This window comes from Staurois parvus, unplaced genomic scaffold, assembly GCF_062004578.1.
Source record: "Staurois parvus isolate SC_StPar_1 unplaced genomic scaffold, SC_StPar_1.0 ptg000615l, whole genome shotgun sequence".
Classification (NCBI taxonomy): domain Eukaryota; kingdom Metazoa; phylum Chordata; class Amphibia; order Anura; family Ranidae; genus Staurois; species Staurois parvus.
Window position 1 is genome coordinate 409,968 of NW_028318411.1, and position 16,617 is coordinate 426,584.

Sequence of the window (16,617 nt, forward strand, 5' to 3'; positions counted from 1 at the left end):
TTCAGGTAGATGCTTGCTTATAGCAAAGTAATTCTTTGCTATAAGCAAATTGTGTAAAAAAAAAAAAAAAATACTGATCACTTCCCCAAAGTAGTACAATGTTACTATGGTAACATTGTACTACTTTGGTCATAGTAAAATATGAAAAAAAAATCTTAAAAAAAATTAAAATAAATGTAATAAAAAATTTAATATAATAAAAAAAAAAAATATATATATATATATATATATATATTTTTTTTTTCATACTGTCAGTGTCCCTGTTCACCGCCATGCCAGTTATATGATGACGCTGTACTGCACTGGTGACAGTATGTAAAAAAAAAATAGTGAAAATACTTTTTTTAATTTTTTAATTTTCCGAAAAATTATGACAAAAAAATACAACTTCAAAAAACTCGCCATGCCTCTTATGAAGTACGTCGGACTGTCTACTCTGCAAAAAGAGGTCATTTGGGGATATCTGTACTATTCTGACATTCTTGGACCTCAAGAAATTAGATTGGCCGTCAGTACTTCAGGATTGATCAATTTTCAGATCTATACCATAGTTTGTGAACTCTATAACTTTCCTACAAACTAAATAATACATCCTAATTTGGGTCATTTTCACCAAAGACATGTAGCAGAATACATCTCGGCCTAAATTTATGAAGAACAATTATTTATTTGTAAACTTTTATAACACAAACAAAGAAAAATGTGTTTTTTTTTCAAAATTTTTGGTCTTTTTTTGTTAATTTAGCAAAAAATAAAAACCCCAGCGGTGATTAAATACCACCAAAAGAAAGCTCTAGTTGTGTGAAGAAAATGATAAAATTTTAGTTTGGGTACAGTGTTGTATGACCGCGCAATTGTCATTCAAAGTGTGAGAGCGCTGAAACCTGAAAAATGGCCTGGGCAGGAAGGTGTAAAATTGCCCGGTATTGAAACGGTTAAAATTGTCATTACCATGCTGATCAAGGGGGAAATTTGAAAGTAGGGATGGAAAATATGACAATAATAAACTAGCTTTATTCAATAAATTAATATTGGGCATGGAGGTGCTCGGCTGTCCTCTGGAGAATCTCCTTCTCATTGGCATACATGGGAATCTTATGGTCCAGGAGTTGCCACCGCAGTGTTATGTCATCATCTGATTCCTTCAGGTTCTGAAACAACAAAAGACTGGAATAAAAAGACTGAACCGGTGGAAGTGTAATGCCTCTGATCCAGAATCCTGATGGAGATGTGCAGCCTATAGAGATGTAGCACTACCAGGGCTGCTGTTAGGAATCAAGGGGCCCCATACAACCTACCTGACAGGGCCCCCTTTGACCCCCTGGCCCCACCCTTGATTACACCCCTGGTCCCTCCCGTCTCAAAACAAAATGCATCTTTGTTTTCAAGTGCATCTAGTAGAAGGGGGAGCAGTTACAAATACAAGTGTAAATGAGGCTACAGGGCATTTTTCTCAGACTATCACGCCCCCATAGCACCACTCGCTATCAACATCATTACCACATGCCCCAGTGTGCTACATACAGAATGCAGAGTTCAGGAGTGTGCAACATAAAGAGTGCAGGATTCAGCAGTGTATTACCCAAAAAAGTGCAGAATTCAGCGGTGACCTATGTACAGAGTGTAAAGCTGAGAAATGTGTAATAGCTGGAGTGCACGGTTTTAGCAGTGTGCTGATAACAGAGTGCAGAAATCAGTGGTGTGTTACAAACAGATTGCAGGATTGAGGAGTGCGCAGTGTACAGAAGGCAGGGTTTGGGAGTGCGCTGTGTACAGAGCGTGCAGTATACACAGGGGCGTATTTGCAGCGAGGCAAACAAGGCATTTGCCTAGGGCGGCACTTTTCAGGTGGGCACTTCCACGGGAAATGGACAGGGGCTGCTGTGTCTTACCTGTGTCCGCGACTCCGTGTCCCACGTCGATCCGGTCCACAAATCACTGCTGGAGGAGGGGTGCAGAGGGTGTCCATCTGGTGTCTTCATCTTCCTGGATCTTGATCGCGATGTGGGCCGCCCCTCGAATCTGGACACACCCCTGGGATCACTCTGTTGGTTAGTGCAATAGCAGCTGGGCTGATGGTAAGAGACACTGTATTGTTCAATCCTGCAGAGTGGTGGTGTTGTAGAGCTGATCCAGCAACGTTTGTGCAGAAAGGAGCCTAGTAACCAGCCTGGAACACACTGGCAGGATGTGACATCACAGGAAGAGGCGGAGGGTCGGAGTAAGAGCATGGACGTGGAACAGTCAAGCTACGCACTCAGAACCCCTAGCTCCTTCTATTGGCCGTAAGCCAATACCACCGGTGGTGCCTGCAGGACATTTTGAGGAACGGTCATCTCTCATATACACAGATGAGCTTGTTTTATTACTTAATTTATGAGTGTTTTTAATCCTTTGTTATTAAATACAGTGTTATTACAACACTTAGACGGGTGCCTCCTGTCTCTTTTCTTCTGTCTCAACAGTTGCTGCTCTACCATTTTTGTTTTTTGGTTGTTTTCCTTCACGTTTATCTTTTTTTTTTTAATTACAACTTTTTTTGGGTGTAATGGTTTCAAGGTTGGTATGTGACATTTTTAAATCTCTAACAGAGATTCCTTCATCATAAACTGCCTGGTCTCTCCCTCTGAAATTACAATTCTAATTGTAGCAATCATGCACACAGAGATGGACGCAGTCCTCCATTTTGTTAAGAATCTTCCATTTTGTACCATTTCTCACTCCCAAAGCAGGCTTCCTCCTCCGATCATCCCCCCTCCCTCTCTGTTGAGTGACATGTGGCCTGGGTGATGACAGAGGTCACAGTCAATCAAGGCACAGTAGGAAAGCTCCAGAGCTATAAAACCCCCAGCCTCGCTGGTGCCTAGCTATCTGTTAGCTGTTCAATCTGGGATATCATAAAAACCATAACCCAAGTCCTTCACTGAGTTCAAAAGACATTCCAGAGATTCGTAAAAACAGACTTACATTTAAAAACTCCTTTTTTCATATAAGTTTATATCTTCACGTAGGACATAATTACACAAACATGGAGCACATCTTCAGACGGCTGATGCTAATACAAATTTCCTGATATATTACACCCCCTATCTGACACATACCGGAGAGCAGAAAATTGTATCTCCTGAACCATTCAAGTAAACATGTCATATTTCATATCTAACAATGCCGTAGATGCTGCTGCATGTTAATCTGCTAGTGGCAAGGCTGCTAAATGCCCCGAGAATAAGTTATGAATCATAATAAAAGCTAGGAGAGTTTTCGGTCATAACTTAGGGCTCCACCTACACCTCCCTCCCCAAATGAGGCGATTGGTTTACTGTTCCAGGGAGACACCCTGTGGAGTTACTAGAAAAGCTAAGCTAGGCTGAATTGGGTGTGTGAGAGTTGAAGATCTCCCTGCTTTAACATTGAAACTGACAGTGGGAGATAAAAGCATCCTTTTGGCTCTAAAACTTGGAAGCTGCTTAAATCAAGGCTGACTGGCAAGTACTTTATCTATCTAAATTCCTTTCTGTTACCTCTTTGCTGTGCTATTGTTCTCTGTATATTTTATATATATATTGGCTACATCTTTTTCTGTAATTATTTTTATTGCACCCTTTTGACCTTTTAGTAATAAATCTTACTTTCTGAAAGTGTTGAACTGTTTCTACCGCCTTTAATGAAAACTATGAATTCCTGCCTCTAAAGAGGGCTACTGTATGTGTGTTTTAAACTTTGGTATATCTCTGCCTGCGGTGACAGTGGTATACAGACGATTATTCAAACATCATAGTGGTCTTGCTGATATTGCCAATTTTCCTCTTTCTCTGTACAAAAAGGAGGTGGTGGCAGTGTGAAGGGTTAATTGTGTAATTAACCTGACCCAGTAACAATCGCTCCCAGGCTGCAGATACACAGATTGTGGTCCATTAGCTGGAAAATCTTTGTGCAGAGTGCAGATGGGCGTGGCATTGTTACGCCCGTGACAGCACGGTTTTAGATTGGCTAGTCCTTCGGTCGCGAGTTTGGTGAGAAGAGCTGGGGTCTGATGCCGCAATCGTCACACTAATGGACTAACCAATTGACGCCAATTGTACATACATATGCTGATGCTCAATTGGGCCATAGCGCCGAGCAGCCGCATATATGCGTCCCTGTTAAAACAACTTACCATGTTGACAGCACGCCCCCCTGCTTGCTCCCTGAACAGTAGTTGGCTGGGATTGGTAGGCTCCTGATGCATATTTGCAATTTGGAGCTTTACGATCACATGACCACTGTGATAGCCACATGTCCCGAATACCTACCTCTGCCTCACGACTTTTAGAAAGACCTTTGAGGCGGTCGATATGAAGGGGTTAAAAACTACATGACACATGTAAAATATTTTGGTCTTTTGTCTCTGTATTTTTTTTTTTTCATTTCCAGATTAAATCAGCCTGCTCTCTCCCTCTGAAATTACATTCTAGCAAGAAAAAAAAAATATATATATATAGATAGATCTTGTGATAAAATACCTTTTGACTAAAGTTTCTGTTCTTCAATGTCTGGCACCTTAAAAACCTTATTTGTTTCAACTTACGAGTTCACTTTTTCTACTATTTTTCTATCCAGTTTTACTGAAAAGAAAATGACAAGCTATGCTATTAACCTTGTTTTGCCTCTGTTTGGCCATTTGTATGAAGTTGATGGCTTTAGCTTTATTTTCTTTCCCCCAAAAATATTTACTTCTGATAGATTTTAGATCTGTTGTGTCTATCTTATGTCTGCCACTTCTACCACTCAATTCTGGTCTATTACTGCTACACAAAAATATCTGTTGTCTTTGCAAAAATGACCCAATAAATACTGTTTTCAATGGAAATCAATTATATTGGGTTGATGCTGCAGTATGTAAGCCAAGGAATAATGTAAAGGTACATGTATGATGACAGAATATATTGTCACTTGTGCTGTCCCAGAGAATCATAATGTTGGAATTTCTTACATTTATTTTTCATTGGTTCATGCCTGCCCAGCAGTTCCAAGCTATCCATGCTCTTTGTTTTACATTGCCATGCCTTGAATATGGCCAGAGCTATTTAGGGTTTTGACGCTCATCTGAGCTCCCACAGCTCTAAAGCATGCCTGGACACCACCTTTGCCAGGAGAAATGTGGCAATATTGAAAAAAAACTCATTCACCTGTATCAGATTGTCCAAATTCTCTTTTTTGTCCAGGTGGACGTTGACAGCAAGGGTCTCTATCCAGGCATTGTCTGTGTTTCGAGGATCATCCAGGTACCCGCGGAAGACCTATCAGAGAAGACACATATGTTGTTGTGTTCTTTTGCTATTAGCGCAATCGGTGCACCAACATGTAAGCAGCAAGCTACCAACCTCTGTCCCAGAGCCCAGCAATGCCAGAAACTCGCTCAAGTATGTACGCTGTAGTAGGGCCTGCAACTTAATGGGAATCTGCTGGCCAGGATCCAGCGTGCCCTGAAAAAATATCCCCAAAATTCAGAAGAAGAACATTACTCAGAATACTCTGCAGTGGAACAGTTAACATTTACAGCAAAGGGAACTGGAGCATAGTACATACACTAAGGCAAGAAAGAACTCGAGTGGCCTCCACAGAGCCCTGACCTCAACCCTTTTGAGCATCACTAGGTTGAAACAGAATGGCAATGAGCCAGGTCTTCTAATCCAGTATCAGTGCCTGCCCTCACAAATGATCCTTTGGCACAAATTCCCACAGACACTCTCCAGAATCTTGTAAAAAGTTTGCCCAGAATAATGGAGGCCATTATACTGTAGCTGCAAAGACAGGGGGTGCTCTCTATATTAACACCTACAGTTTTAGAATGTTTAACAAGCTCAAATAGGTGTGGTGGTCATGTGTCAAGATGTTTTTGGCTATATAGTGTATCTAGTTACTGTAATTACATTTAGAAATGAAAAAAGAAAATCAAAAACTAATTCCTAGGAGATTTACCGGTATATTCTCCTCATGATTATCCTCTGATGGGTCAGTGTTTTTTTGTGCTCTGAATTGTCATTCAGTGATGTAGTACCATGTCTTACACATACAACACAGCAAGTGAGGTGACCAGCTATCTCCATTTGATATTGTCTAGGTCTTGTGATATTATTATTATTATACAGGATTTATATAGCACCAACAGTTTGCTCAGCGCTTTACAATATAACGGGAGACAATACAGCAACAATACAGTTCAATACAAGAGGGTTAGGAGGGCCCTGATCCTGGGAGCTTACAATCTAAGAGGGAGGGGCTAGTGGTACAAAAGGTAGAAACTGTGCGGGATGGACTGGTTGGAAGAGTAGAAGATTCCATTATTAGCTGAGGGCAGGATATTCTTCCTTGAAGAGATAGGTTTTCAGAGGTATATGACCTATGCAGTAGATGTGTCAAGTGATCAGAGAGGGTCACCTAATTAAATCATAGACATTAGTATAATAACTGTATTTTCAAAATTGTATCAACTCCATGGCCCTTTACATTGATAGGAGCTTCTGATTTATTTAATGAATGAGAGTGGTTTATAATTCAATCTGCTTCAACTGCAGCATATAATTTATGTTGTCAGTTTGCTTTACCCAGAAAGTGATGAAATGTAAAAATCGCAGAAAACAATTCACTATCCAGAGAAAATGCCCTCTAACACTAATCATCCAGGAGGCTCAGCCATACTCCTAATTATCCAGAATGACTCGTAATACAGCTCAATACCAAGCAGTCCATTGGAATAGATAATTCCCTCTGTTGATACTGTTACCAATAATTGGTAGTATATTGTTTTTGCCCTCACCCCCGGTAATGACCAAAGCTCGTTCTCTCTCCTCCTCACTACCAGAACTTCCAGCATATTCTTGGATGCCTTCTGTTTGGGGCCGCTGGCTGAGCCGGTGCTACACCTAGGAATGAAGTTACAAAACAAATCAGTCAGTAAAAGCAGTCACATCATAATGTGTTTGCCAAAAACAAGAATGTTAAAACCCCCAAAAAAGGTGCAATTCACCACAGGGGCCACTAATATTACCTCTGTTCTGGGCCCTCTTACTAGATGTTTTCAATCAGGCTGCAGAGATATATTATACTAATATGAACTCTGTGCTAAAAACATGTTGTATATAAAACATGTATATATGTATAAAAACATGATGTGTATAAAACATGTATACATGTATAAAAACATGATGTGTATAAAACATGTATAAAAACATGATGTGTATAAAACATGTATACATGTATAAAAACATGATGTGTATGTTATTGTAGCTGCCAGCACTGTGATTACTCCCCCTTAAAGGGATACAGTAATCTTTAATAAATGAACATTTTTGTGTGGCGTTTACGCGGACTTTATATAAAGTGCCAATACAAAGGATAATTATACTGTATGAATACATATTGTAGTGCAATGCGTTTCATTACACTGCTGTAATCAGGAGTGGCCAATAATGACCTGATGACATCAGTGTGACAAAATGTATTGAGGCTTCTAAAAAATATTTTGTATTGGCACCCAGGGGCAGACTGACAACTCATGGGGCCCCCGGGCAATAGGGGATCATGGGGCCCCTGTGTCCTTGCCCAAACTCAAAAAAGCCTATGAAAAAGGTACCAGGGGCATCTCATGGGGCCCCCTACTGACCCCGGGCCCTCAGGTAGTGCCCGAGTTTCCAAATAGTCAGTCCACCTCTGTTGGCACCTTATACAGAGCCCTAGTAAGCGGCACACAAAAATGTTAATTCATTGCAGACAGATATGAACATAGAGATTCGACATACCATTGTTTGTGCTGTTCTGCTCTGTGCTCCATCCTACTCAATTTTCTATGCTGTCCTGCTGTGTCCTTTATGCAATCTGCTCCATCTTCTGCACTATCCCACTCTGTTTCCTGTGCTGAACTGCTCCATCTTCTGTGCAGTCCACTTCATCCTCTCTGCTGTTCCCCTCTGTGCTGTCCTCTGTGCTGTCCTATTCTATCTTCTCTACTGTCCTGCTCTGTCCTCTGTATTCTCCACTCTGCCTTCTGTGCACTCCTGCTCAGTCCTCTATGCTGTTCTGCTCAGTCATCTGTTTTTTTCTACTCAATCATCTCGGCCTTCCTATTCAATTCTCTGTACTATCCTGCTCAGTTCTCATTTCTGAAGGGTATATAAATAATCATGATTGCTGCTCACCTTGTCAGTACAGGATGCAAAGAATGGTTTGGTCCAAACCAACGCAAACTCCCGACTCCTCTCAGTCCAGTTCGTCCCATCGGGTTTCTGCATAAAGTAACAAGATCTTTCTGATGACAGACAATACCTGGTCCCATTGTTCATCATTCTGATAGGGACAGAGGGAAATCCTTGTCCAGTTATTACCCAAAAGGCAACTTTACATATCAAACCCATCATAAAGGATGTTGAAGGGCTTCTTCTAATCAGCAGAGTATTGCATAATGATTGTGTTTTTTAATTCATATCACTGGCCCATATAAGCCACCATTTATACTCTGTAGAGGAAATCTCATAGCCAGGACTATCCAGAGAAAGACAATGCCACTAAATCATCATGGCTGCTACCTCAACCCTGGTCTGTGAATCCCTTCTTACATTGGAGGTCAGTTGCAAAGCCTCCTTTATATTAGTGATCAATAACAAACCCCCATTACACCAGAGGTGAGTGATGAAGCCCTTGTTAGTTTGATGGTATTGGAATTGTCTTTCGCCTTTTCTTTTTCACTCTGGTATGGCATAGAGTGAGAAAATTAATGATGTTTATGATGTTTAATGAGGGCAGAAAGAATTTCACATAACCCTCTAAAGAGCTCCGGCCGTTGGTGGTGCTGTGTGATATGAGGCATCACTCCCTAGTGAGGTTATTATTAAAGGATGAAAAATCAATGTTTTATTTTTTTTCTTAAAGTATAGCTAAAGGCATAACATTTTTTTTAGTTTTGGAGAGAGTGGAGATGGATTAGAACACCTGTTAGGTTTTTTAGTGCCATCTATACCCCTGTTAGGGCGATTCACCCTTTTTATTTGTCCTGTTTATAATTATCCCAAATTTTGGGTTGTCCCAAGAAAAGTGCTTGAGGTGATTGTAGCCGTATTAGTGCATTTGCGACAGAAACAGTTTTTACTTTTTTTATTTGCACTAACATAAAATTTTGAGGACAAGCTTTCGGGGTATGTCTTCTCTCATTTAGGGGACATGCACCCAAGAAAAGTGGAAATTTTCCAATGGGAACACTAGTTCTGGTGACCTGGGGGTCTCCAAGGAATTCCCTTAATTTGCAGGGATTTTCTGTCACTTCCTGTTATGGCAATGGGACACAGATGGCAAAAAATAAACTGTCAGGGGTTAAAGCCCTTCCTTACTCTATCCAAAATTAAACAAAAAGTTTTGCCTATAGTTCTACTTCAACAAATATCAGTTTTGGCCACAGGCATAACCACAAATCACAAGGCCCATAACAAGACGGTAACAAAAAAAAACACATTGGAAACTAGCCCATTATACTGCGGTCAGGCCAAAGGTCCACGTTGGTTTGTGGAGAAGCCCTGATAAACATTAGTGTTCTGTGGCACATCTCCTTTCATATTGGTTGTCAGTGGCAAAGTCAATAACATTGCTGATAAGCAATAAAGCTCCCTTTGCACTGGTGGTCAGCAACAAAATACATAATACATTGGTGGTCAGTGGTGAATCCCTTCTTACATTGGAGGTCAGTTACAAAGCCTCCTTTATATTAGTGGTCAATAACAAACCCCCATTACACCAGAGGTGAGTGATGAAGTCCTTGTTAGTTTGATGGTCAGTGGCCAGGTCTCTTTTACATTGGTGGTCAGTGGTAAAGTCACAGTTACATTAGTAATCAGTGGCAAGCCTCTGCTGCATTGGTGGTTAGTGACAAAGGCTCCATAACATGAACTAAGTCCTGGTATATTGTTAATTACAGTGGTGCTTAGCATAAAAGCCCTCGTGACTTTGGTTCTCAGACTGTGGTGAAGCCTCAATGCATTGTTGATTAAGGGTGAAGCCCCTGTTACAATGATGGTAATTGGCAAACCAGAAAGTAGTCTTCCCCTCTAAAACCATTGCCATTAGTTTGGAGGCATCTTAGTTACAAGCCACAGGGTGGTGACTACCTTGCTCTGACTATCTGCCTGCCTCTTCATGGGCTCTGTACAATCCACATTCACAAATTTCACTTTCATCTTTTTCTACATCTACAATTTTTACACAGTTCAGGGGTTTCTGAGTTCAGAGGGACCATCACACACCCTACAGAGGTCAGGGGATGTGACACATACAGATCTGCCCTAAATGAGAGAAGACAGCATAAAACACATTGGACTCACAAGGGCAAACCGTCCTTGACTGTATAGGTGCCGCACCAGCTGCGAAAGTCATAGAGTCCATCTGTAAAATTGTACTTGCGGCTTTTCTGCTCCATCCTGGATTTAGGAGAAATACAAAGAGAACACAGGTTGAGTGCAGAGGCTGTACACAGGACAGGACCTCTTTAGTCTTCATCTATATAATTACTCTGAGACATTGTAACTAATAGTTTGCTGTGATTATCTCTTCAGGTTACATGGAAGAAATATTTTACTATTTCTAACTATATAAATGCGGACAGCACAGCAGATGCCCATACTGTACTTAGAGGTGCAAACGTTTGTAAGTACGGCCTTCATTTTGTATATTTTGTCACTATTTGGGTCACGGCAAAACTATTCACACAAAGTACTCTATGGCTAAAAATGTGTAGACATATGACTATCACAGCTTGTTGGAATTCCCATTCCAAAACTATGGGCATAATTATGGAGTAGGTGCCTCTTTGTGCCATGACAGCCTTCACTACTCTGGGCAGGTTTTCTACAAGATAATGGACTATGTCTTTGGGAATTTGTGCCCATTCAGCCAAAAGATCATTAATGAAGTCAGGTACTAATGCTGAAGGAGAAGACCTGACCAGCAATTGGTGTTCCAGGTCGTCCCATTAGGGTTGAGGTCAGGTAACTCAGATTCCTCCACAACAACCTGGTCAAACCATGTCTTTATGAAGCTAGCTTTATATTCAGGGGCACAATCATGTTGGAACAGAAAAACTGTTTCAATAAAATTGGAAGAGCACAATTGTCTGCAATGACTTTGCATGCAATTGCGTAGCTAGTACTTGCTGGAAACACCTAAAAAATTTAGAGGCCAGTTAGTAGTAGACATGTGCTTGCCGGAAATTATGGTTTAGTTTCAGATGCATTCATTCACTGAAGTTATATTTGTCATATTTGTTATGTTATTCTGGTTTTTGAAACTCGCTATGTGTCTTCGGCGTTTATTTCACATATTTGTTGGTCCAGGTGAATTTGAAAAATGTTGCTTTTTTTTTCAGAAGATTACAATATATTTCTGGTGGATTAAATATTCATATATCAAAACTATTCAGAAGGACTTGGCATTTTGGGATGCAATCGAATACAAAATGCAAAATTTGTTGGTCCTGAATTTTCAAACCTAAGAATTGCATTAGACTGTGGAATTGAACTGACTCACTGTGAGAATTACAAATTAAATTTAAATCACAGATTTACTTGCATTCAGTTTTCAAATTTGTTTGATAATTCGGATTCATTTCCCCATGGGCCCGAACTACTACTGAATCATTTGATGTCATCTGAATGAAATTAATGCATTTGTTACTTTCATTAACTTTTTTTTTAGACTCATTGACATTAGTTACTACGTCCATTCGGAGATTCATATACATCCGAATATCAGAAAATCTAATTTTTTTCCAAAAATCGGTTTGTTTCAAAATGAAACACATGTCTAGTTAGAAAGGTGAAATGTCCACAAATGTTAGGCCATATAGTACATATGGATAGTAGCAACTTAATGTGCACTGTGTCATATCGTTTACTTTTCATGTCTTCAAGTCTTGTTATGCTGGCTACATTTTCTATTCCTAAAGCCTAGTACAGACGATGAGAATATCTGACGAATGACCGTTCCTTTTTTGTTTTTTATATATCAAAAAGGAAGAGGTTACTATGGTTTCGAAAATTAAGACAGAATACAACTTTGGAAGTGATGGAATGCATTGTATTGTACTTTATTTTTTTTTGTTTCTGAGCAAGTGCGGTCTTGGTCACCCGATTTTTTTTTGTACAAATACTATAAAAATTACATGAAAATCGTTCATTCTGTTATGTTACGAGAACAATTTTTGTGCTTGTCCCTTCAGATATTTTTGCATGAACTTTCTTGACCGGCTCCCAAAAGCTGTGTAATAATGATCAGATTATCAGGCAATCGCTCTGAATGCGTTTTTTTTTCAGCTGATATTCTCATCGTGTGTACGAGGCTTTACTTTATATCATATATTATCATATATTCATAATATTATTATATGTTTTGGTTATTTAATGTTTTAGTAATATATTTTGTATCTTTTATAACGTAATGTTACGTTTTTGACCATGCTGATAATTTGATGACTGTTCCTATTGGTACTATTTTCCTCAATACAAAGTCAGAAGAATCAATTTTACCTTACAATTCAGGATAATAATTTTTTGTTCTTTTGCTCCTTGTAAATGTAGTTGTAAAATGCTGAAAATGAATAACTTACTCAGTGTTTGGGTCATATGTCCCACGGTCGCTCCTCTCAGCATTGTAGAGGGGAGGATTATATCCTGGGAACTCCACCTGCGGATGATATGCAAGGGAAGTTCATGATTTCATATCCTGAACATCCCCATGGTCACCACTTTGTGTGTGCATGTTTTTGTTTTTTTTAGTATTAGCCCTATAAGAATTTTACTTAACTTTTATATAATGTTATTAGTGACTTTATTCCCTTCCCTTAACGTTTTTTTTTTTTTGATAAGTGCCAAATTATAAAACGCAGGGGAAAGGGGGTACACTTTGGCATCCTTGCCTTGGTTGCCAGAGAACCTCATCCTGACACTGTAGAGGTCTTCCTGTCACCAGAAGGGACTCACCTCCCATGGCACCAGTTCATCTGGCACTGGGTAGCGGGTCATTTTAGAGTCCGGGTACTGTAGGATCCGAGAGTTCACATGGTACAGGCAGTGCTTCTCGATACTTCCATCTGTGCTTGCTGTGGCCTTTTCTTCTGAGTCGTGGGAAGTGCTGTGGACTGGCCGGGAAAAAAAAGAGATAAAATAACAGAATCCACCTCATATTATTATGTAAACAATGTACCAATCTGCACACACATTTACCTAATATCCGCGTCTTACTGCTGAAACCTTTCTCCATCAAGGCTGAGATGATCCAGTTCATAAATTGTGTAGACTGATCGATCTGCAACACAAGACACAGTTAAGATGGGCATGCACTATAAAATCAGATTGTGCAATCTCCTGTACATTTAGTAAGACTATGCAATATAAGGGCAAACCTAAATAATCCTTTCAATTTGTATCAAATGAGAAAAGCTCTTGCTCTACATCAGTCTTTCTCCAGATTTTTGTCTCTGAGGAATCTCTGAACTAGTTTTCAGGTCTTAGGGAAACCCTGCTAAAGCCAATTCATTGGTCAGTGGGAAAAATACCCTTATATCAGTGGCCAGAGGTGAGAATGCCCCATTTACAGAGGTGCTCAAAATGCCAGCCTTACAGACAGTGAAAAAATGAATTTTTGGCCTACATGTATGTGACAGGAGTCACTTTGGGTGGGGGGTCCATGGAACCCAGCTCACTTTGGAGAGGTAGGGAGACCCCTGTCTCAGCTCCCCATATCCCTCTTATGTATAAGTCACCCTGTGCCTGTTAGGGGTACAGGGTGATCTGTCCTAATATTGTGTAAACATGTCTAGGAGATAGGTGGGGTGGGGGTTGTGGATTGTTTGGTGTTATGTGGTTCCATCCCATTGTTCTATTGTGTGTCTGGTTTGGGACCAAACTATTATGGGATGTATGTGTTTATGTGTATTAGCTTAGTGTGGGGGTGTCTCAAGCACCCCTCCCTCCTGATGGTACTGTTTGCTGATGTGAAGTTTGAATACCTGTGTGTCTCTTGTTACTAAATGAAGATTGTTTCGCCCTGTGTCATTATGCAGGGAGGGGGGATTGCCCCCTGAGTGTATATATCTTGTATCTGTGTTCAAATAAAGTAGTCTACCTTCTGGCTTACTTCAAATCTGGTGTTGACTAGATCTTGGGGTAGCAATAGCCAGATTCACTGGTCTCGTGTTCCAGAAAGAAAAGTGCCAAAATTGGCTATTCCACCATAAAGCCTCTAAATACTTAAAGGATAAGTTCAGCTTTTAGAAAAAAATAATAAATGCACATTTTTTTGCATTTATTATTTTGTCTGCAGGAGCTTGGAAAACATTGCACCAGAAATCAGTAGATCGCTGAATGCCATGCAGGTCTCCTGCAGACCTGTCAGTTTATCTGCTTGTCGTATGGGATGTATGATCAAGCCGATATACTGGCAGGAAGAATGAATGAACTACCATGGCGCTTCACAGCTTCGTGGTAGTTCACTGAGGACTACAAGCTGACAGCCACTAAGGCTATCGGGACTTGTAGTCTCTCATTCACAGATGACTAAGAATGAGTAACATGGCCATGTGGGCGGAGCCCTGCACGACCATGTTTTTTTTTTAATCTGACAGCTAGCGAGGGGGGAGAAGATCTCCCTCTAGCTGTCAAAGTGGGGATCGGTGGGAGCGGGGGCAGGTCCGAACATAACATGTTACATGTTACACCCTGAATATGGATGTAACATGTAACATGAAAGGTGAACTTATCCTTTAATATATTAGTCACAGCAATCATATGGTACTGACAGCGAACCGGTGTAGTGATCTGTCAATGGCTGTGTCCATAGGACACAGCTGGTGACAGATCACGCCACTGCATGGCCCTGTGGCCATGTGAGCAGAAACCGGTGCACTCAGAATCTGGTGCAGCTGTGCATGGCAGCCAATCAGTTTCTAGCTTGTTCAGTTACGCTTTAGCAATAAAACCTGGAAGCTGATTGGTTTCTCTGTAGAGCTGCAACAGATGTTGCACTCTCCAGTTTTAATAAATAACCCCAAAAGGGCATTGAGCTCCCCAAATCTCTCTCTGCCTGGATCAGAACCTGCCATAGTTGGCCCTCCCTAGCTATGATATCAGCAGTATAGCTTTCATTGTCAGGGCCCCATCCATGCAATGATTCTGACTTTATTATCTATATTCCTGATCCAACAGCTTCAGGTCCCAGAGAAACAAGGTGATTTCTGTGCAGCACTTGCTATCAGTCCAGTGTCTAAAACCATGAGACAGATTCCGAACCATAGAGAAGAGAAGTTGAACAAAACAGGCATACCCAGCTCCCTTTTGCTAAGTGCAACCCATGTGACCTTGGTCCAGGGGTGGACTGACAACTCATGGGGCCCCCGGGCAATAGGGGATCATGGGGCCCCTGTGTCCTTGCCCAAACTCAAAAAAGCCTATGAAAAAGGTACCAGGGGCATCTCATGGGGCCCCCTACTGACCCCGGGCCCTCGGGCAGTGCCCGAGTTTCCAAATGGTTAGTCCGCCCCTGCCTTGGTCAGCCAGCTGCGTGGAAGCTTTAAAGTGATATTAAAGCTTCAGCTTAAAACAAACTAAAAAAATAACAACAAGCCTGCCATACGTACCTGCTTTGTTTTGCCGGTTTTCACATATCAGCCCCAATTCTCTTCTTCTCATGTCCCTTACAGGTGCTCCTGGCTCTTCCCCCCTGGTCAGTGCCCCCAATAGCAAACCACTTACTATGGGGGCACTGGTGCGTGCTCACTCCTAAACCCTGTTCTGTGCATTCTTAAGACACATAGAGCTGCGGCTAGACCCCGAATCCCACTCTATCCTTATTGCCTTACTAGCTATGTTTGATAGCAGTGGGAGCCAATGGCTCCCACGTGCTGTGTCTCAGCCAATGAGGAGAGAGAGACCCCTGACAGCCAAGGCTCCTGTGCACATTGCTGAATCTAGAGGGGGCTCAGGAAAGTATTGGGGGGCTGTGGGGGGCAGCACACAGAAGGTTTTTTTGCCTTCATACATGGAATGCATGAAGGTAAAACACCTTCTGTCTTTATAACCTGTTAGCTGCCTCTTTAATGGTGAACCTAAAGAAGGGAATATAGAGAGCAGACACTGCATGAAAGTGAACTATAGCAGGGTTATATAGGGTACAGAAATTTCTTGGGGGACTACAAGTAGGATATATTTTTATTTATTTCAGCTACTTACATAGCGCCATCAATTTACACAGCACTTTACCTATATACTGTATTGTATATTGTACATTCACATCAGTCCCTAACCCTCAAGGAACGTACAACCTAAGGTCCCTAACTTACATTCATAAATACTGTACATATACTAGGGCCAGTTCAGACAGGATCCAATTAACCTACCAGCATGTCTTTGGAGTGTGGGAGGAAACCCACGCAGGCACAGGGAGAACATGAAAAATCTAGGCAGGTAGTGTCATGGCTGGGAATGACCCTAGTGCTGCCGGGCGGAAGTTCAAACCATTTAGCCACTGTGCTGTCCCTGGGGTGCAGACACCCCACCATGATGGATAACAGAGGGTCATACACTACGACTATAGAGGAAAACT

General features: G+C 41.1%; 1 protein-coding gene across 1 annotated transcript in view; it reads right to left on the bottom strand.

Moving 5' to 3' along the window:
- Positions 1 to 992: 992 nt before the first annotated feature.
- Positions 993 to 16,617, bottom strand: part of LOC149449521 (transient receptor potential cation channel subfamily M member 2-like) — a 121,057-nt gene continuing 105,432 nt past the window's right edge. Inside the window, exons 25-33 of the mRNA XM_089693148.1 lie at positions 13,242 to 13,323; positions 12,999 to 13,156; positions 12,626 to 12,702; positions 10,347 to 10,442; positions 8,178 to 8,264; positions 6,800 to 6,905; positions 5,364 to 5,465; positions 5,169 to 5,279; positions 993 to 1,151 (exon numbers count right to left, since the gene is read on the bottom strand). Coding sequence (XP_089549274.1) covers positions 1,026 to 1,151; positions 5,169 to 5,279; positions 5,364 to 5,465; positions 6,800 to 6,905; positions 8,178 to 8,264; positions 10,347 to 10,442; positions 12,626 to 12,702; positions 12,999 to 13,156; positions 13,242 to 13,323 — 945 coding nt within the window. The 3' untranslated portion in view covers positions 993 to 1,025. The remainder of the gene's footprint in view (positions 1,152 to 5,168; positions 5,280 to 5,363; positions 5,466 to 6,799; positions 6,906 to 8,177; positions 8,265 to 10,346; positions 10,443 to 12,625; positions 12,703 to 12,998; positions 13,157 to 13,241; positions 13,324 to 16,617) is intronic.